The sequence below is a fragment of the Acanthochromis polyacanthus genome, chromosome 14, assembly GCF_021347895.1.
Source record: "Acanthochromis polyacanthus isolate Apoly-LR-REF ecotype Palm Island chromosome 14, KAUST_Apoly_ChrSc, whole genome shotgun sequence".
Lineage (NCBI taxonomy): Eukaryota > Metazoa > Chordata > Actinopteri > Pomacentridae > Acanthochromis > Acanthochromis polyacanthus.
The window spans coordinates 23,441,239-23,464,789 of record NC_067126.1 but is presented as its reverse complement, the minus strand read 5'-3'; the positions used below and the strand labels follow the sequence as shown (position 1 = coordinate 23,464,789).

The following is a 23,551-nucleotide window of genomic DNA, read 5'->3' as shown; positions in this document are numbered from 1 at the left end:
ATGAGGAACTTCACAAACAACACAGCGGGAATTATATCAATTTTGCGTTTAGTCTTGATTCAAAATTAAAGAGCAGCTGCTTTTTTGTGTACAGGATATGACATTTCATCATAGTTGCAGTAAATTTAGCAGTTGTTGCTTCCACAAACTACTATGGACTTTGTTGACTACTTTGAGTAGTGTTATTGCATAATGAATGATGGCAAAATAATTTTTAGGAGAATTATTATCTTATATTCTACATATTTTTCTTGTATTTTTTTGCTATTGGTGAAACAAGTTATGCCAAATAAATAATTATCAATTACGATTATGCCTCTTCAGTTTTGTTTTTCTAGTGCTACCTGCTTTAATTGGTCATTAGCTGTCAGTAATCCATCTAGTCTGCTCGCTAACTAATAGTGCATCTCCACTAATATCAGAAGCCCACTCTGAATTTATTCTGGGGCTGGAGCTGAGACAAATGCCAAAACAACAAAAAAACTACTAAATGCAGACAGCGTCCTTTCATATCTGCAGGTGTCTATAATACATCTGCAAGAAAGAGCACATTATCAGTCAGTGAGCACTCACAGTTGTTGGCCATAATTGAACATAATGCTTGAATCTGTCAAAAGCTGTGGTGAACTCCATAGCAGGGGTGCAGCGGATTGTGAGATTTATAAAATAACAACATTGACGATAAGTACACATCATAGACCTGTAGCAAATTAAAGAAAACAAATGTGGAGAAACATAATGAATACAGATGTATCCACACAGGTGCACTACATGGTAAAATTAAGTAGTTAACATCTAGGTATGCTCTGTGGCATGTAGAAAAAGACTGAGAAGTTGATTGTGATTTTGCAACAAGATGACGAAATCTAAGTGACTTTCAAAGAAGGTTCATTGTTGAGGCACTGATGGCAGGAGCTTCAGTCACCAAAACTGCTTAACTGTCCAGTGTTTTAAAAGAGATGGTAACCAAAGTCACTGAATTTAGATCTATGGGAAAGACATAACTGAAGTAAATATGGTGGGAAATTGTGGTCAGCAGCTCACGTTTGATGACCATGTTGCTGGTGCATTAGTAAAACAAAGGTAAAACGAAAAGCCACTCTTCCTCAGGTGACTGAGAATGCTATTGCAGGATGTGATCAGACTGTCAGCAAGAAAAGTTTGCCAACAATTAGACAGGAACATCATAGTAGGATAGCAGCACATAAATGCATTGCAGTGCAAGAAAATTTTGCCTGGAAGTAGTGATGCTTCTACACTTCTTTCCAAGTATCTAGGGTTAGGGTTATCTAATCAAGGTATCTGCTCATATCTGGACAAGGGGAAACATGGTAAACATGTGATGCAGCAACTAACGGGTTAGCAGAGGCTGAACTTTGAATATGAAAGGATTACCTACAGCACCCTTAATGATACGAAGCAGATTGTGTGCCGAATTAAGATCATCCATAATATACAGTCATCAGATCGCCCCCCTTAGTACTGTAATTTTGCTGTTTTCTTCAAGTGTCATGTCAGTTTCTTTAGACAGCTGACAAAAACTGCAATGTGCCACAATTTGGATTTTACAGTGTCGCCAAGTGTATTCCTCTGCATATATTTATGGCTGCTTGTGTGCATTTTTGTGTGTTTATGAGATTTCAGGTTTTGTCACCGATGTGGTTCATACAGTTCTATTGGAAGGACAGTTATTTAACCACCCAGCACGGTGATATATCATGCTGTCTGCTTCTCACCACCTGTAATTCCAAAGGGCACAGCCAGCTCAATTTCTTATGCATGGCAGACTTTAATGCAGACTCATTTAGTAAAACCCAGTGGACTCAAACACAGACACACACACTATTGAGAACCAGAGATACAACACATTTGGTAAAGATTATACATAGACAACGGCATATGTGTGTTTTACAATAAACAAGCACAAACAGGTTCTCTCTTGCAAACACCTTAATAAACACAAGGCAGAATTAAATTACCCGTCTTCTGATATACACCGTTATGCTAGTTTCTTAATTATACCAGTCAGAAAAGTACTTCCTATGATGTCATCCTTTACATTTGTAGACTGGCCTTCACACAAGCTCTCTAGCGTCGTCTGACCAAACAATGTATGCCAACACCTTTTCAGTTTGTTTCAAATAAGTCGTTTATATCTGTAGAGGTGCACATAAATAGACTTTAAAGATAGCTTGATCTCATGTCTATCTTTAGGGACGACACTGATTGGCATAATGCATTCACAAGCTTTAACCCCGACCTTAAACATCCCAAATGAATGCCAAACCCAACCTATCTCTTATTTTAACATAATTCCAACATTAGTCTGGACCTACAAACAGCCCTTTCAATTTGTGAGGACTGGTCAAAATATCCTTACTAAGATGGTGTTGATACGTACACACATGCACACACACACATCTACACACAGTCCATTTTCTGAAGTGACCATCTAAGCCTCGGATGAGAGCTGCCCTCAGTTTCCTTGAGTGGGAGCCCCCTCCTACCCTCACCCAACCACCACCACCACCACCTAACCCTTCCAAGTACCCCTTGCAGGTTACCATAACAACCACGACCTCTGGCACTACACCAATTAGAAAACAATCAGCCTTGAGAGACCAAAGTGGAGTGAGCTTGAAAAGGGAAAGAGACGTGCTGTAGCGCATGAGTAAAAGATAAGTAGAGAGTAATGACAGCAAGAAATAAAGAAGAAACACGGGGGAGGGGGGCCTCTCTCCTCACAAAATGTGAGGAGAGAGCCTAGGTCCTCCTAACCTAAGAAAATTAATAGTGCAATACAGTGGAACTTTTCATAAATGCAACCCAGTGCAGTGGCCTTGCTGACTGTTTATAATGTTGCATGTTGTTAACCTGTATGAAAGAAGTGTTGATTCAGTCATACATTTATACCCTGTAGTCTAAAGTCGTAATGGACTGTATTATATACTAAGGCTAAGTAAACCTTGCCAGGTTGTATAGGCCCAAAATGTTTGATCTACACTTCAAATGGCAGACAAATTACAGACTAATATTGCAGTGTAGTGTTTTTTTTCCTTTACAAAAATATTCTGATCAAGCATGTTGCTGCTCTGTCCCCGTCTTCCTTCTCAGCATTTGTTTTTGGTTTGCTTGTCTAAAGAGCATAAACAAGTTGGAAGTGATTTTTGCCATTGGCTTTTCACTTGTCCCACCATCTGCCATTGCGAGAAACTTGGAAAACTTTAGCTTTATTTGTGCTGGATAAACAGCCGTTGTCTTTTTTTTTTGTTTTGTTGTTTTTTTGCTGTACGTCGAACAGTAATAGGCTTTCCTTCTGTAAAGACGTCTGCCAGATTTCCTGTGAGTCCTTGTAACACAATGAAAGATACAGTGCAGAGGTTTGATCACAAAGTGCGAATTTACAACATGAAGGCAAATGTTATAGAATTTGCACAGCTTGTAAAGATTGTTGGCATCTTATTGCACTTGGTACATCGAGGGAGACAACATACACTCCTGACGTGTGTACTGAAAGTGGGAATGGTGAAACAGAGACCAAAAGAGACATGGAGGGAGCTCGTACAGGAAAGAAAGATGAGCTTTTAGCACTGCTTGGCTGGTCACTGGAGAGGCTTTCTTTCCTCTGTGTTAATTAATCAGACGTACTCTCTGCTCTTTCAGTCTGTCTCTCTCTCTCTCTCTCACACACACACACACACAAGCGCACGCAAGCTTTTTTTTCCGATAGTAATACATACTCACTGACTTTATGTTGCACACTCTTCTCTCTCATATACAAACACCAGCGCTGTGGAGGGGCTTTTAAGGAGTGCCAGGTTGGACTGTGCGAGTGCTGTTTTCCACATCAGTCTCTACTTGTAGGTAATTAGCCTTTGTAGGGGAGGGACTTTGGGTGTGGGCATGTGTGTATTTAGGGGTGCTTTTGTGCAGGCTTTGGGCTGTTGCACGATTTTGACTCCATAGCTCATAACTAAATGAACAACTAATGGCACATGAACATAACATTCACTGAAAAATAGCTGCACAGAGAGCAGAGGTTGTTTTGTAAAGAATTCTGTAACATCTTCAGACAAGTCTGCAGAGTACATCAATGACTGTTCTCTCCACCAAAACAACAGCTTTGGTTGTTTGTTCATGAAACTTACAGTGATGTAGGCTTAGATAGCAGCCCTTTCCATCTGATAAACATGTTTACATGTTCAAAAATAGTCGATCTGAAAGTCAACATTTACTCGTGGTTTTGCACAGGATTGAAACCTGCCCTCCTAAATAAATTTGCATCATTATGCAGATCAAATTTTTAGCTAATTTCAAACCTGACGCAAACAAGTGCATTCAAGATATGAGAGAAGTTTGGAGTGTAAAAGGGGGGGTAAAATGCCGAGTGACGTGGGATTAGGAACAAGGAAGAAGTCGAAGAAAGAAAAGAAGGAAGGGACTTATGGCGGAGAAGGGATAGAATGACTGCTTTGAGCTCAAGGAACAAATTAGCAGGAAGAAAAGGTTGTATTTAATTCTAAAAGCAGGAAGAGAGGAATACAGAGTAGGAAAGGTGGAGGATAAAGGTTAAAGAAAGAACGGAAAACTGACAAATGAACAGAGCAGAAAGAGAAAGGGAGAGATTTGGAGAAAATAATTGCAGGTCAGCACCCATCTAGAGGTAAAATAATAAAGGAGGACGATTTAGAAGAGAGAATAGGTGGTCCAAATTTTAAATGCTGAGAGGAGACCGGAGAGGACTCAAATAATTGCGGGAATGAAAAAAAGAAGAGGATCAACTATTGAAAAGAAAAAGAGAAAAGAGGAGGTAGCGAGGGATTCAGAGGGGAAGAGAGGCTAAGTGGATGTTTTGGGATAATTCAGCAGATGAGAAGAAGAACGGGGCGGACGGAGTGATCACATGCAAGGAGAACGAGGAAGGGGGTCAGTGAATGTCTGGGGCAAAGGGGGCGAATTAGACTGAGAAAAGTAGATGGGAAAGTAGCAAAAGCAGGAAAGGATAAACTGAGCTGTGATGCTGGGAGTAGAAAGTGGTGAATGTGAAGAGGACTAAAAGAGAGGAATGAGAAGAGGTTGGGGGGTGATGGAGGGGCTTTTGGGGAGCAGACAAGAAAAAGGCCCAGAGTGTGTGTTTTCCGGACTCAAAGCGTGTGATTCAGCCTGGTTAATAAGGAAAAGCTCTCAAGAGGCACTCGTGTGCTCCATCCCTTCCTCCCCCTCGCTCTCTTCCCTTCAATAGACCCTTTCTAGGTCTCTCTTCCCCCTGTTGCACTCTCTTCCTCTCATTTATGATTTCCGCCTCTCGTATTTGCACAAGTAGTTCTCAATGAAAAATAAATTCCATGCAAAGGACATCCGCCCGCGATAGAGCACGTACATGGTGAAAGGACACATGGGCACATACACCCAGCCTCTTAAAAGGACACACACAGATGAACACACAAAAAGTTTCAGCACACAAAAAGTATACACTCAGGGACAGAAGTATGGCTGTGCGCGTCTTTCACTTTATTGTCCACATGCATGTTTATTTCTTCCCTACTCTATGTAACACCTTTTACATTCAGCTGAGATTATGAAAAGGTCAAATGAATTGAAATTTTAATCATGGCAACCTGTAGTGTACATATTGCACATTTCAGATTGCACGTATGTGTCCCCTGTCCTCTTACTGTTGATTTATTAGTGGAAGCCGTCTATATTTACTTCAGTTGAAAACCAAGGCAAAATGTTTGTGTAATATCGGCTTTTTTTCTGCTGTCATAAACTATCGTGTATGGAATTGTATTTGGTTGTTGAGTCCCTTGTCACAGAAGTTTGCGTCCCCTCTTAAGGCTTGTTCCCACTGCACACATAATTCATCACATGTCATTGTGAGCAAATTAAAAAGCTACGCAGCCAATGAGACCGTTTCCATTGCAAGCATGTAACGTCAGAGCACCAAAGTCTAGGATCCGTCCAATTCTAATAGCCGTTGAATGTAATAAAGCAGTAAGCAGCCAATCAAACTTGGCAACTTGTGTCACATGTAGTGTGACATCGACAACCCTACATTGAATCTAAACATGCAAAATGGTCGATCGGCTTCTCGATCCCGTTCTACATGCTGGTATATGGGTTTGTTCACCTCAAATTCGGTCATCCGTGGAGGTATTTCTGGGCATGCTCGTTGCTGATTTCTCTATTTTAACTAACTTTACCCAAGCAGTGTTCAAACCTCCCCAGCACGTTTAACCCTTTTGATAGTGTATCAAAAAATGGCTTTAAAAGATACTAGTAAACTATATTGTTCTGAATGTTGGGGCATCTTAGACTAGACAGCCTATTTTGTTGTTTAATAATTAGGGACCTGTAATGAAGATTGGGAAGATGTCACCAGGAGGCGATGAGAAGTGTGATTGATTAGTTTGGACCGCCGACAGGTTTCCAATGTCAGCTGAGATTGTCGACAGTGAAGACAACCTTAAGCTTTCTTCTTTGCATGACTACACGTCTAGTTAAGTAGTCTCTGCTGCAGGTCTTCAGGAGTTGTTGCTGTCGACAGTATTTTCGCTGAACAAGGCAGCTGCACCACCATCGTTTAATTTCAGTAATTAGAGTGTTTTTAACGCAGGTTATTGTTAGATACAAAGCCACATTGATATGTAAAAACAATCTTTTTTTTCCCTTTTTTTCAGTAACAACAGTTAAGCAGGTAAAATTAGTGGATTTTATACTCAGTGTGAGGTAGCTAAAAAGCAGCAACACGTTAGAATACAGGAGCACAAACTGAGAGAACTAATAAAAAAAAGGAGGGGAAATGTGTAAAGCAATTTAGTAAACATATATACAACTGCCACAATTAGAGGAGTATTAATGTCATCATTCATCCCAGACCTCCGCGCTCTATCCGGCCCTTTAAGCTTCTCATCACTGAGTGATCTCCATGCCTTATCAAGTACTCTCCTCATGATATTCTGGGATGTTGTTGTCTACTTGTAGCTAATGGCTTTATCGCTAAAGCAAACACAAAAGTGAGAAGGGGGTTTTTCTGTCTGGTGCCACAGTAAAGCTGGAGCTAAGAGGACATATGCTGGTTTGTGCATGCTCTTGAATAGGCAGAGAAACACTTTCTCAAAGGTAGATCTCTAGAGTCTTATACATACATATGTCCAATCAACCGGGTCTAAGGCCTCCTGAGTGTCCACTGAACTCTTTGTGTTGTATTTTGTACGTTGTATAAGAAATTAGCATTGTAAGTTGATATAAATGTGCTTTTGGGGAATGAAGCCTGTTAGTTTTGGATGTACAAAATGCTTGATCTTAACATAAACAGGAGGCTAACATTTCGCCAATCAAAAATTAATTAAATATTTGGATAATGAAAGAATCGAAGCTTAATGTTTAAATATATGTAGCAAGAGTGACAATAGTTACTTGGAGCATGACTGATTGATGAATGAATTCTGTGTAAAATCCAAGTGCGTAATTATTCAGTAAGTCTTTAATACCTTCTGTCTCTTCAGTAGCGATGTCTTTAATTTACCACTTCTTTACTGTTGAGATGAGACAGGTTTAGTCCAGCCAGAAATGACTTAGTTAAATCTGTGTCATGATTACCACGACTTATGCAGTTCTGAACAAAATCCAATAAAGTGCACCTTTATTTCTTCACTATCTGCGAGGACACTGCCTGTTTCTGATTTCATTTTCAGTGTTGCTCGACAGGCTTGTGTCTGTCTCAGCTGCCGAGCCGACCGTTTCTGAAGTTCGTCTCCTATTTCAAATTGCGTCTGCTTAATTCTGTTCATCTGCTTACTAAACTGAGCGGATAGAGTTATATTGGACTCATTTCTTTGGGAGATTATAGAATTCAGTGTGTTGAGATCTGCTGAGGCTTTGTATGAATGCTCGAGTTGATTCATCCAACTCTGATAACCTCTATTCTGTTTGTTTGACCTGCTGCTTGTTACATAGGATGTGGTGCTGCCTCCAACCTCTGCTGTGACTGATTCCCCGCAGTACTGAATCATGGACTTCTCCTGGGTTTTTTGTACGTTTAATGTCAGGCAGCCAGACCTACATATTTGAAATAACTTAACCTTTAAAACTTTATCAAATCTCCAGGTAGTTTCACAATTTCTATCATTAAATCTAATATTGAGGAACATGGGAGCATGGTCACTTACCGGCATACTGTCGTAGTCTTGAGATCAGTGTAGTCTAACAGCGTGAGATCATTCCTAGAGTAAGATTTATTAACTGGAGAACAAAAGAAAATCTCTTGTGATGGGGTTAAGTAGCCTCCACATGTCCACTAAGTTTAGGTTGTAAATAGCATTTTTAGCTCATCTTCACTGTTTACACATGACCCTCACTGTTATTTATCCATATGTCAATTGTCTGTAGTATAACTGAAAACTCCTCCCATTATATTTGTTTCACCAACATCTGGAATTCCATTCAAAACTCTCTTTAGAGTTTGAACCATAAACATTTATTTGCATGATGGGAACACGGGTCCCTGATACAATAATAAATCTGCCATTTGGATTCCAGGCTGCAGACAAGATAAAACTTCCCATCATGTTATTTATGTTGAAATAAACTGAATTAAATTAATTTAAGGAGTATTGCAGTGGGAAATAGAATTAAAATCCAACATGATCTGATCATTTACAGTCCAGTACAGATTTCTGGTTTTGTTGTAGATTTATCAACAAATAAAAAAAACCCCACTTGACTATGAATCAAAACCTACGCTGCAGGCATCTGATGGGACAGCCGTTAATCCTTTGCTTCAAGTATAAATCCAGCTTTAGTCAGATGCCATCCGCAGCTATTGTTGTTGGCTGACACTGTAGGCAAATAGGCCTCCTGCCACACACATGGCTGTTAAAGTCAAAGGGGTAACGTCGGGCCAGACAGCCTGCCTACATGATTTTATGCTAGCTGCTTTACCACCTGTAGCGCCCCCTCTGTCTCCGTCTGTCTGTCACACACACACATACATCTGCACATACAGAAGGCTTGTCTAAATAATGTCATGCCAGACAATATTCAGTCTCTGCAATACTCACACACTCTGATTGTCATCCCGATAGGATGCCAGCCTCCTCTGCCACACTGAGTGTCTCTCTTGCACAGGCAGGCATTTAGACAGCCAGTCTGATTGATGTCATGGCAGTCGATAGAGCATTAATTACTCCCCATGCGTAGACAGTGCCATATAAGAAGCAGTGTCATATCCTGTCAGCTGCATTTTAAAAACATGTGTCACCTTCTGTTAGCCGGTAGCGGAAAAGAAAGCAACGGAGGAAGCTGACAGCCCGTACATGTGCCCACGCCACATACACAACTGCACTGTGATACTGAAGCTTTCTTTCACACACCCCTCTCCCTCTGTTCTTGCGCCTTTTTTTCCCCCACTCTGACCCACCTGCCAGCTTTGGTGATCTTTTGTTGTCAAACTTCATTAGGGGAGATGTCAGCTAATTAGAGCCAAGCACAAGCTTGGGAGATTAGGAGGAAGAAGACGACGAAGGGCGAGACAAGCGAGGGAAATGGAGGCAGGGCAGATGAGCAGATGATGAAGAGATTAAGATGGAGTGGGAGGGAAGGAGAGATGGATGGTATCAAAGTAGAGATGGAAATGACAGCAGAGATGATTACCTGCATAAACTGGGGAAGCTTAGATCGAGTGAGAAATGAACCAACGGATGTGAGAGAAATGGAAAATAGATCGTGGAGAAAGAGTAGCGGAAATGTGAATATTTACGGGCCTAAATTAGTCGCACAAAAAGGGAATATGAAATGAATAAATACATCACAAAAATGTCAAAATAGAAGAAGAGATGTACTAATGTTAAGAAATCCCATATCCTTGCAAACAGATGATGGACAATAACTCACACTGATTAAGTTGTTTTTGTTACTTGCCAGAAACCTGTTTGTGTGTGTGTGTGAGAGAGCGCAAGCAGCAGAGTGAAACACAGATACAAGATACAGGGGGAGACAGAGCTAATGCATTGACCAGTGTTCGTTGTTGTGGTCTAGCTGATCCTTGTAAGACACAGCTGATAACGATCCCCTACTCCACAACTAGGCACCAGGGAGAAGCGCACATTTCTGCGGACGTGTAGAAAGAAAAAGTCTGCAACTCCATCTTGTCATCATCAGTCAATATGAAGCTATATTTTATCTGTGCTGCTCCCTCACTGGTATTGACTGTGGTTTGTGTGCTGTCATTGACAAGAGACGATTTAGTTTCAAAAATTCTAATATTGTTTTTTTCTTCTTCTGAGATAGTCCATTTATGAGTTCATATAGTTAAAGATATGTAATCAAAATACATGTAACTTTAATTAAGAGATCATGTAGAATTCTGTTATTGCATGCAGTTAGTTCATTGGCTCTAAAGGTCTTAAAGTTCTGGCCTTATTACTGTCTTTCTCACCTGAATAGGAACTGTGCCACTGAATAGTGTGAGTTAGGCGGTCATTTAGTAGCTGCATTGATTGACAAAAAAATCTTACTTTCCGTGAAAAGGGGGAAGGAGCCATTTATATACAGAATGTACCATCTCTTAATCTTTTGAATCAATTGCTGCTTATGTTTTCAAGCTTCATTGATTTTTCCAAATGGCTATCATGAGTTTGTGTTTGTGCAAACAAATGAAAACTCTACGTTTTTCAGAAGGTCAACTGCTCTGCAGGTGTATATTTGTCAGGATTCTTATCTTTTTTCTTGTCTTTTTTTCCTTCAGGAAGGCAACGCTGACACACATTGTCTCTCTCTCACACACACTCACACACACACACACACTTTTGTCATGTTTGAGAAGTAAATTACAACTTTACGCCGATAATACAGACTTGTATCATATGTCAACTAAAAAGGTGTCACTATATTATATAGTACACTATGTTACAAAAAGAGTTTGTACAAATTCTTTCCCTACATTGCATATAAAGAAGGACGAACGCTCTATGAAGTCACCCATAGGTTTCCTAATGAGCATTTTTGAAGTTCAGTATGCTGGTTCTGGCCGTCTTGGCACTGCTAAATTCCTCCTAACTCCTGGCTGTTCCAAAATGAACAAGCAGTGGCACATGATTGGAACTGACCAGCCCTGTGACTGCACTGATCTGTCACTTAAAGTGGCCACACCTGTAATTATGCACAATTTTAAGTCTTAATATAATTTAAATAAGTGAGTTATATAACACTTTTCTTTCTGTAAAAAAGAGAAAAAGGAAATTAGCTATAGAAACCAAACCCGTTTTTTGCACCACGCTGTAAATTAGTTTATTTCTGCTGTATCATTGGACTATTTAACATGGGGATCTATAGGATTGACTCACTTTCTGAATCAGCTTCAAGTGGCCATTGGAAGAACTGCATTTTTTTTTTTTTTAGCACTACAGGCTGCCGCTTTAACATCATTTTATATGGTGGAGCCTCTCATTTATCTATGCACATACTAACGCACTCGCATTTACTTGCACATGGGTGTATAAATCAGATTTTGCCCAGAATCTGAGTGTCATATTTCCCCTGTGCCACATATAAGAGGAGACCATAAATCACCTGTGTGTGTCCATCCTGTGTGTGTGTGTGCATCTGGCTCTCTTTGTACATGTACGTCTTGCTTGTGTGGCCGACCACGCCACAGTCCTGGAGCCATTTCCTTTCAGATTTATGAAACATCTCAGCTCAGTCATCTGTTAGAGAGCATTAAAAACATTGTCTCGACTTGTCATTTCTCTGTCTTTATCTCACAATTTTTCAGTTCTATCCATCTCCTTGTCTATCCCTGTCCCTTCTTTGTACATATCCATTACCTAATAGAGGGAAAATACCAGTAGCTTGTCAGGTGCATATGATTCCTTTGGACGCCAGCGGTGGTGTTTTTTTAATAGATTTGCCACATTGCTCTGGATGTTTTTTTCATTATTAATGATGTTATTATGTCCAGCTGTAGGTGAAACAGGCTGATAATGGCCTTTCAAGGTATTTACACTAAATGAGGGCATTAAAGATTAAATAAATACAGCATCCTTTAGCGAATTCAAATCTAAGAATACTGTATGTACTCTGAATAGATCATGTTACAGGTTTCGACAGCTCCCACATTATGCCATTAAAAATTAATGTTATATATACATGATCTCTGATCACTTGTCTGATCCAAAAACTGATTTAAAGCAAGCCAGAAAACCAGATTTTAAGGGTGTAACTCCCGAGGAAGAAATTGCACCTTTTATAACCGGTCTTGTAAATATTTATAGAGTTTAATGACAAAGACATATTCCTTTACTGTGGATACTGATATATTTTAGGGGATCTCACCATGGTATTAATGGAACAGAAGTCTCAATTATTAATAGCAGCATTATTAACAGCTATGCTGGGTTTCCGGTTCTGATTTTAAACATTTATAGAATTATTATTGGTGTGACACAGCAAGAGCAAGAGATTGATATCACTGTGCTTTAGAGCGCGTGTGTGTGTGTGTGTGTAGGTGTGTTGAAGAGAGGAAGGCAAAGAGAAAGAAGAGTCCACTCTGGTTATAGGCTTGCTTTATTTTTTAAACATGTAAGCCTTAAATATAAGTCAGCATTTTGTTTCATTTTGTTTCATTCCTGATGTGAAAGCAAAAGTTAATAAGAAAAAAACATATTTTAGTCAAACATTTTTAAGTATGAAGTCACCTACAGTGCGTGCTCTAGACTGCTATCACATCAACTCATTCCTGCTGGTGCTTAATGAACACATCGTAGTTAAAAATTGAAGTCATAGTAGTCTGCTTCTTTTGTGGCTTACTTGTTTCTCCAAAGCTAATCAGTAGCTTCCTCAGTTCCTCAGTCTGTGGTCATGGAGATGTTTGCATATGTGTGTGGTGTGTAATGTCCGTGTTTGTCACATTTATTTATTCTCGAGCCTACCCTCTACCTTTTATGTGAAGTTATGAATCATATAAAGTGCTCTTTGTGTGTGTATTTATGACAGTCTGTTTATGTGTGTGTGTGGCTCTAGGCAGAATATGAATGGTATGTACATTTTACCACCCTGTTCTCTCCGGCCCTCTGTCAATAAAATAGAGCAGAGGGTGAGGTGTAAGAGGTGTGTATCATCTGACTGACGTTAGCTGTAGCTGACTAGCAATGTACACACCGAATATGTGTGTGTAAAGGGAGCCTGTTTCTGGTTGTGCTTGACTCAGACTGGTGGGAAAACCTGCCACAAAACTGCAGCTCGCCATTATAATTTCCCTTAAGTTCCTCTCCCTTTTCCTCCATTTGTTTGTACATTCATGAACTGGAGCTTTGGGATAACGGGCATATTTTTAGCTGAAAATTTGTCTACGTCCTGATTCCTTCTTGTGCCTCTCCACTGACTTTATGTGCAATCACACCACTTTTACCCCCTTCTCCAAGCACATGCAATCAGGATAGTCAGAGTGAAGGTGGGAAGAAGGGGAAGATGTAAGATAACAGGGATTGCCAATAAATTTGTATTTTTATTTTATAATTCTGTCCATCTGCCAGAGGTGTGTAACTGCTGTTTATATATATGTGTGTGTGTGTGTGTGTGTGTGTGTGTGTGTGCGTGTGTGCTTGAATGCCTATTCAAGATATTTTTAAAACGTGATTGAAAGAAAATCACTTGAAATTATACAAAATGGAAAAATAACATGGTGATAGGAATATCACCTCATCTGATCTGCTTCGGTCATCAAGTGCGTTTGGCATCTGATTTCCAAATCTACTCTTTTCACAGCGGACGTTGTGTTTCACTGCTGACACAGCTCTCTTTCATTTTCAGGCTCGAGTATGAAGCACAAACACACTCACTCACACACACACACACATACACACACAGACACACAGATTGCGTGTCACTATAATATAGTCTTCTATATATAATGCATACATGAGTGCAGCTTCTCTGAAATGCCTGCAGTGAGAAGTTTAAATGGAAAAATACTGAATGTGGAATGGAACTCAGAAGCAGTGCACTGCGTAAAATCATCTGTGCTCTAATAATTTATGCAGCATAAACCATTTTTCTTTTACGCATATTCACAAAATATGTCATTACAAACACTTTGTAAATAAATAATACACAGCCATCCTTTCACATGTAAATACTCATATAAATAGAACATGCATTTCATCAACAAATGTAGACATCGACTTCTTTTGATATTTTTGGCAGTGAAAGTTGCAGTAGGGATGGTGTTAGTTGTTTATTTGGTCGATGCTGGTGATCCTTCAGTGGCATGCTTCTGGTATGTGCCATGTTGTAATTCTGTTTTTCCCCACTCCACCATCATCGCTGTGGAATTCCTCTCTTTCTCTCAATGGCCTGACATATATGGGCATAAGTGCTTTCTTTTTTTCTTCTTAGTTAATCCGTTTTTTTTGTTGACTTTGTTAGACATCACTGACTCATTGAATGGCCTGTCTGAGAGGAAAACATGACTACAAGGACACACATAGAAGTAATCACTGAGAAGACTGTCTTTGCAAAGAAATGTTTTTACCTAAAGGAAGTATAGAGCTCATGTGTGGTTATTGATCTTTTCTGTGTGTTTGGTCGTCTTCAGGATTTGCCACCTGAACCATAACCTTAGATACAGAACATCTCAAAATAGCCCCACGATTTACAAAGTTATCCATGCTTTAAGAGAGTGCAAAACACAGTTGTTTTACATCACATCTAGATTTTAGAAGATCACTAACTCCAAGTCAGAACTTCATTGAACTGTCTTTATTTATGTTTTACACGTTTGATTAAACGAGACCTTTCCAACATATACCCTTCCGTGTTGATAATCTATTACTCATGACATGTAATCAGTGCTATGAGCAGGACATTGTTCAGGTCCATAGAACAGTGACTACAGAAAAAGTACTACATTTCAATTACACTTGATTTATTTTATTAGGAATTGGTTTAAAAAAAGAAGGACTAGAAAAAGAAAACGGCTTGAAAAATGCTGAATGTGGGATTTAGTAAATGGCCAGGCTGATAATTGGGCAATCCCTAACAGAAACAATCACCCAGAAATCTAGAGCCAACCAGTATTAATTCATGATCCCTCAGTGGGCATAGTTTTGCTCACAGAATGCCTTGAAGTTAATGTGAGCGTGGTGCTATTTTCCTGACTTTCTATAAATCACCTAATGTCGCATCAGTGTGTTTTTTCTTCCTTGCACCAACTCGGCTGCTGAAATTGCAGAGTGCCGTTCTAATGGTGCATATGGGTACATATGTGTTATGATATGGCTTTCTGTGTTTCCATTGTGTGTGGGTGAGTGGATATGTTTGTATGTGCATGACTCACGGGGGTGCCCAGAGTTCATTGCTGATATGCTGTATATTTCCTGTGTTGACAGAGAGAAAAAGAATATTCCAGAAATGATTGATGCTTTTGTTTTCTTGCCTGTTGCAAGAGAAAAAGAAAGAGATGGAAAAACAGATATGTAGGCAGTCGGAATGATCAAGAGATTTCTTTTTGTGTGTGTGTGTAGCTTGTGCTCACATGTACGTATGTGTATGTGTGTGTTCATGTGCACAGGTGGGCCTTTATTGCTGCAGCCAAACTTCTGTAGGCTGATGTCGGGAACATTACTATTTGAATAAACAGATGGCTTGTGTCGGCTGGTTTATCATCAGGACAGCTGTCTCGTGCTGATGTCTCAAAGTGTTTTATATTACATGCTGACACTGGTGGGATTCAGTTGTGAGCTGGACTTTGGTACAAACATCTCGCAACGTAAAACTGATCACAGCTGTAATTCTTTGAATCACTATTTAGCATGTTTGCTCTTAAGACCCCTGCAGCCCAAAGCCTGATTGGATTTTTATTTTTCAATTTACAATCCCACTTTCAACCTAAGTGTCCACATTACTGTACCTGCTGAGTCGGTAAACTCTCCACAGTGTCGTACCGGATTTTAAGAATGATCTAATAGACTGTTTCTGTTTGCTTTTGTTCCTCTGTGTGTATGTGTGTGTGTAGCAGTATGGACAGGATCCAGCAACTAAGAAGAGAGTACCAGCAAGCCAGAAGAGAAGGAATGGTGCCGCCTTATGAAGAACTGGATCCACGACGTAGAGGCCATGAAAATGACCCACACAGGGTAAGGAGCACAATCCCATACAGACACACAAAGGGACTAAAAAGTTCAGAGGAAAAAAGTTCTGATGAACAGCCTCATAATGTCTCAATCTGAAACATATTCCGTCTTTACATTTGTAAAACCTTTTATCAGTTTGTCCAGCATCACTTTGTCTTGTCATGCAGTAACTTGTGTGGTCACACCTGCAGTACAGTGCAGTATACTCCAGTGTGTCTGTATATGCTGTGTATTTGTAAAATTTCTTATTCCCTAACAGCTATCAGAGTGATCACTGCTTTTATTGCGTCTGTCGAGTGATCAAGGGCCTTTAGCTGTCAGTCGCAAGGTGCTCTTTGACGTGAATGGCTCCTTTAGGCATTGAGCTGATAGCACTGATACGATCCACTTTTCACTGAGGATGAGACACAGAGGAGATGAGTAGAGGTTTTACTCACTTGTCATCCTTCAGATTGTGTTGTTTTTTTTTTTCTTTTTCAAATCGCAGAATCATAATCAGATCCGCACAGATTCGCTTGTGAGCTCAGACTGAGTCATGCTGGAGGAAGCTGAATAACACGTCTGTGGCAATGTTATCATATTAAATTATTAATGCGCTAACAAAGAATCACCTCCCACATTCGTACCAGGTGTCACCCTCCAGTGACATTTTGCTGCAGCTGCTAATGAAGAGCAAGTACATGTAAATATGTTGTTAAGTATCATATTTTATTCTTCAAAAGCCATTGTTTTGCCATTTCACTTGATCATCCAGACATTAGCAATATCTTCTGATTCTCTTGGCGGTGTCTATGGTTTAATTTAGTTACAGTTGTTTGTTTAATATATAACTGATGTTACTACTGCTTTACATTTACAGCTGAAAGTTGTAATATGTAAGTTTTTCCTAATAAGATGTCTACAAATAACCAGACCAATGGAATTTTAAGATATCACCCACCTGCTGGCCATTTGCAAGAACGCAGGTTTGGCTTCGCTTTTCAGACGTGCATCTTTATCTTTTGTGTGTCTTTTTTGTGCGTATATCATCTATGTTCGTCCGTGTGTTACCCAGTATAGCCGGAGAAACATGGTAAACACCGGATGGTACATCAGACATTGTGGAAGGAAGAAGATGTTGTAGGCAAACTAGCTAGCTTGATGCAAAAGTGTTTTCTTTTCCTTTCTCTTTTCATGTGACTATATTGTCCACTCATGAAGGATCAGAATTAGTTTGATTGTTTCAACCACTGATAACAACACTGGGCTACCTGATAAATGGATGTGTTAGGGTAACAATTAAAAAGCTAACATTATTTGTGTTTTTTTTTCCTTAGACTGAACACAGTGTGAACATATGTAGCTAAAGACATCCATCCATCCATCATCTATACACACCTTAATCCTCATTAGGGTCATAGAGCCTATCCCAGCTGATTTAGCGTGAAGGCTGGGGACACCCTGGACAGGTCGCCAGTCTATCACAGGGCTACACACAGAGACAAACAAACACACTCACATTCACACCTACAGACAATTTAGAATCATCAGTTAACCACAGCATGTTTTTCGACTGTGAGACGAAGCTGAAGTACTCCATGCAGAAAGATCCCAGGCTCAGGCTGGGACGCGAAGCAGGGTTTTTCTAGCTGCAAGGTGATGATGCTAACCACCGAGCCGCTGGGCAGCCCCGGCTAAACACAATATAATTAAAATATTAATACATTCCTGTGGTGAAGGCAGCAGCTTCCACTTTTACGTTACGTTTGTTTTGTTGTTTTGACTGAGAAACCCTTAAGACAAAAATTCCATATTGTTTGTTAAGTCTCAGCTCTACAAGTCTAGAGTCAAAGCCTTGCTTCAAACTCATCTCCTATCCTGTAAAATCAGGTGCATCCTGGATGTCACATGACCTTGCCTCTTCCTGTCACTCTGCTGCCATCAGGCCAGGACTAAATACAGGCATATGCAGGGTACAGGCAAATACATAACAGATTCATTTTAACAAATACTCAGAGGTGACGGTGTATGTCTAAGTGAATGAAATTTGCGGTGTTAACATTAAATCAAGATTAGTTACTACAGAGTATCATGGTTCCCTGATGCCTCCAACGACTGCGAAGAACATTGCAGAAACAGAACACATACAATGAGTAAACAAGCCAGAGGACTGTCACAGTGACATTTAAGCTTCCATGGCTTTGTAGGGGGGAAAAAAAATCATTCTGAGCAACCAAATTTAGTTCATCACCATGGAGCTAAAATTAATCTGCTGTGACAAATGGACAAGTTTATTGCAGTTCATCACAGTTTAACCACTGCGCCATGAACTCCTAAAGTCAGCTCGGTTGGACAGAGTCAGATGCTTCACTTGTGTACCCAGATGCTGTCAAACATCATTATCGTATGGTTAAAACATAGAATAAAAATAAATACATGCAAGCTACCCACATTTGTACGTAGCTATGCGTGTGTATGAACAGAAACAAGGATCGTACACACATGCTAACTGACGACAGTTTATTGTTGACCAGCTTTGCAGTATTAAAGTTAGGATGACTGGCTGTGTGAAAGAAGTAATATATCCAACTTATCACATGAATAAAACTGAGGTGATTAGAAAATCAGAATACTGATTAATCCATTAGTTTGATCAATTTCCCAGCACCTAGATGCACTTTAGTTATTGATCACCATTTCCTAATTTAATTGTAAAATTTTCAATTAAAATTTACAATTTAAAGCCTATGTACCTGTTATATGTATTATTTACAAGGTCTGTATTGGATTGGGGAAATAAAGTGTTGTTCTGCAAAAAGAAATATCATTCAAATGGTAAAAGCCAGTGCTGCTTGCAAGTACCCACATACAAGTAATTTATTTATTTTGATTTTAAGCAGGTTGAAAAAATGTTCTTGTAAATATGCTGTAGTGAGTTAAAGTTTCTGTCTTGACGTGCTATTATAGTTTGATTTTTTTTTTTCAAATTTCCTTAAGTTAATGATACCTACTCTCAAATTTAACTGAACAAAATTAGTGGCCTTCCTCTTTTCCGGTGAACACTACACACTCTGGATTCTCACTTTTTTGAAACATTTATACACAAAATAAATATCTTTGGCTTTTATACTATTTTTTGGACGATTTAAAGATTGGGTTTTGGCAATATTGTGATTGGTATTATTAGCTGCTTTAGACCAAACAAGGTATCAAGAAAATAAACAAATAAGATGATAATTTAAAAAAAAGTTGCAGCCGTATTTGCTAGTTTATTTTAAATTTATGTCAGTCTTTACTGAGCTTTAACATAAAACTGAAGTTACAATTGAGTGATTTGTAATTGTATTCCCTCTTTGCGCTTATCCAAACGTGTACCTGGCCCTCTTTAATTCAGATCTAAAAGTCATTTGGTTTGTGACCAGCCAGGGGCAATCGTCTTTCCCCTGCGATCGATAGCCTCACATTACACTGTTCTCTGCCTCCAAATAAGAAAACTTTGTTGTTATTTATAAAGCCGAGAGTGAGAGCAATTAGCATGCTTCAGAGGTGGAAATTAAGTTTGAAGTTAGAAAGTTCAAAAAAAAAAAAAAGGAAAAGAAAAAAAATCAAAAGAAAAAACTGAGCAGCAGCAGTTGCCACAGCACCTAACAAGCCCCTCTCATTAAGGATGATGCATTTATTAATTAAAGCAAAAGCGATTATTTACCTGACTGGCTTTCTGCGAGAAGGGTAGTGGGAGAAGTAATGGTTATGGGTGTAAGCTGATGGCAAGCTAATTCAATTTCACTTTTATTGGTCTGTTTGTTTCTCCTTAAGACATTTTTATTTTTGTATAGGATTATCAGAATGACTATGAAAAGTAAAAGCAATGGAAGCTTAAGTGTAGAGAGAGATGGAGACAACAAAGGAGATAAAGGCAGCCAGAATAAGAGAGAGAGCTCCTCGTGCAATGTTGTCATGGTATACTGATTGTGTTTTTTTTCTTTTCTTTTTTTCCCTATGGCTCCATTACCATTTCATTGATTCATGGTTATGGGTTAGCTGTCTCCGCAAGCAAAATTATGTTTGCCTAAAAACAATTATCAAGCAACAAAAGCCACACCACAACTTTGTTTCCAAGTGAGTGCATTGTGTGCTAGCTTGTGTGTGTGTGTGTGTGTGTGTGTATTTTGGAAGACAACAACAGACTTTCTCCCTAAGGAGAGGGGAACTAAATCAACAGGGCGCTGTGCTGTTGTCACATACACACACATTTACACAGTCCTACACAGAGGGTACTGTATGGAAGCCAATTGTTATGGTGGGCGGTGTGACACAGCCTTTATTATGGGATTTAATTATAATGAATAGCTTTCATTTAGTTTTTCCTATACTTTGGGCTTACATATGAGTTCATTTACAGTTAGTCATTTAATTACTAATGCTATGTTGTAGGCTGATGCAAAATGAAATGCCATAAAGTAATGCTACCGGCTAGTCATTGGGCTGTTTTAATCTCCTACACCATGCAGAGGTGAGTATGCTCACTGTGATAAATGCATTCTCTCTAAATGATTCAAATTCTATCACCTTACAATAATTGTGTTACTTCTAAAATTAAGAGTAGTGTGTTTGTTTTGTGTAAAATGAACAACTAACAATTTAGATTTACTGTATTAAAAATGCAGGCCCCACACTGGGATCAGAATATCTCACATTAAGATTCTGTTTTTTTTGTTTTTTTTTCAGTACTTTGTGTGTTTAGCTTTTATTTTTGATGACAGACTTATTTCTCCTCAGCATGGAGGATAGCAGTGTTGCACAGATTTGTGGAGAAATGCTCCAACTTTCCTCAGAGGCTTTTTTTTCCAGTTGCTCTTTGCTGGAGGGGTTGTGTTGCTCTGCATGTCTTTTAATACCCCAAAGGTGTTCTATTGGATTCAAGTCAGGCAGCATACTTTCCCAGGTCATAGTATCTACTTTGTTCTTCTTTAGAATCTCCTGTGTGATTTTTGGCAGCATATTTCAGATCGTTATCCTGTTGCAATATTCCTCTTCTGCCAAGCTTCTGAAGATGAGGAGTCATCCTGTCAGCCTGTATTTTGGTAAAGCCACAGATATTGATGGTGCCGTCTATAAATGTCGTCTCCTCAACACCTTTTGCATGCGCCTCTTTATCATCGCGTTGCCACCTCCATGCTCCGAGTGCTATGTTTTACACAGTGGTAGTCCAAGGTTCAAGTTTAACATGCTCCTCTGACCAAAAAAAAAAAAAAAAAAGCTCCCAATATTTATCACGCTTCTTTCTTGTTTCTGAGCAAAGTTTAAGCTTGCAGTTTTGTGACCAAGAGCTAGCAAGGATTTTTTTTCTCGTGGATGACTTCCATAGGACTGTTGCTGTACAATGTTCTTCACCCTATCTGAGCTGTCACTCTGATTTCCTTTGATAACTCCGAGTCTGAAGCACTTTTCAGATTCAAACACATGTCCTACAAGTCACTAAGGTGCTCTATCCTCAGCTGTGATTCGGTTATTTTGTCATTTCAAAAGGATAAATGCCGCAAAAGTGGACCTTTACCTTCAATGCACAGGACAAGAGGTTAGGAAATGTTACCCTAGAAACCACAACCAGACGAATGTGTCCCAGCTTGCAATTCAGCGTCAGTTATTTTAATGTCCATGCCATTGGGGAAAAAACATGCCTCTTAACAGCTTGACAGATGCAGGGGTTTGTGCTGAATTTTACAATGTCCTCTATTTCCTGCTCTCCCTGAAGATGCCTGTCAAATTCTGCAGCCGCTGAGCTCGTTCAGCTCTCTGATGATGACTCTATCCTCTTCGTCACACTTGCTAGGCCAAGTGGTTCACTTGCTTTTGCCTTTTTAATGCCGTGTTTGCTGTGCCGTCCTGACAAACTCTCCAGTGGTAAACAGTTTGCAACGAAACAGATCTCTGTTTTAGCTGCATCCTAATCTGTAAGTTTGTTTAAGAGCAACTATTCAAACATACATGTGGATTTCAGATTCCTAACTTGGCTGGGATGAAACGTGCTTTAAATTTTGTAGTTTGTTCCATGATGGCGTTAAAGTTCCTTTGTCAGAGTATCATAGTCATAAGAAATGAGACAAATTTACTGCCTTTGATCGAGGTTAAACACGTCCCATTCCTGTTCAGACCTTTATTATAATTTTCATTTCATTTTGAGCTTGCTAACTAATCATGGCTGTGTGTGTTGCTGTGCCAACCCATGGCAGCTTGAGAACTGAATTGTGATCAAACACTCAAGAGATCACTTGGCTGTAACATTTCCACACTGACTAAATCAACAAAATGTATTTGGCATTCGGTTCTCATTAAATAACTCTTTTTATGTGCATAGATTGCTGAGAAACGTATTTATTGTACGGTCAACATTTATTCATTTGGTCTAAATAATACTGACTCAATGCCCAACTTCACTTTGTATTGCTTGTTTCTCAGTCCTCATATCCCAAAATCTGAATTAGGACAGCACTCTGATGAAGTAAGTTGTTATTTTGCAGAAGACAAAATGATCTGTTATGCATTCGTTAAAATTATAAAGCACATCTGTGTTGTCCTCAGGATGCCAGTTTGGCTTCTAAAGAAACACATCTGCTCGAAACGTTAGTGCAAGAATAAATACTTTAATTGGATATTTAATGGTATTTATTCATTCACCCATCTGTTTTCTTTATCCACTAATTCAATTCTGGATCAGAGTTCCTAGAGAAAAGGCCAGCATGCATTGGGACAGAGGTGAGGCACACCCTGGACAGGTTGGCAGTCTGTCACAGAGCTGAACAGACACTTCATACTTACATTCTTACCAGCAGGGAATTTTCATTTCATCTAATCTGCATATCTCTGATCATACTAACCCTGCAAAGAAGGGTCCTAGTGGGCTGGCTAATGGATCATAAGTCTCAGAAATGGGATTGGTAAAAATAAATCTGTCAGAATTGTTTCCCCATCCAATTCTGATGTTGTATGGATGTGTGCGTCCAGCCAGCTGTTCCCTGAAGTTCATTTTTTCTCTTCAAAAATGTTCTCTGTGCCTAATGAAGCTTTGAATCCAGAGTGAAAAGGTCCAACTAGACAGTTTTTTTTAGCTACATACTCCATTTCTTCTCCACAGACATGCATATGTACACACATTCAGTGCTTGTTGAGGAAGTAATGAAAGCTTAAGTGTAGTCTCTTAATCATGCGTATGTCCATAGCAATAATGTAGTTAAAATATACATTAAGTACAATCATTCTAGTGTCAAACAACATGTTCTTAAGTTTGTTTGTTTTTTTGTTTTTTCTTTACGCCCACATCAAATCTAAGGTACACTACTGGTCAAAAGTTTAGGGTCACTTAGAAATGTCTTTTTTTTTTTCAAGTAAAGCATTTTTTCAGTGAAGATAACATTAAAATACTCAGAAATACAGTCTAGACA

The 23,551-nt window shown here is 39.3% G+C and overlaps 1 protein-coding gene across 1 annotated transcript in view; it reads left to right on the top strand.

The window, feature by feature from the left end:
• The window catches only part of LOC110957809 (partitioning defective 3 homolog B-like), a 241,583-nt gene that overhangs the window by 154,607 nt on the left and 63,425 nt on the right, over window positions 1–23,551 (top strand). Inside the window, 1 exon segment of the mRNA XM_022204011.2 lies at window positions 16,013–16,133. Within this exon segment, the coding sequence (XP_022059703.2) occupies window positions 16,013–16,133 (121 nt within the window).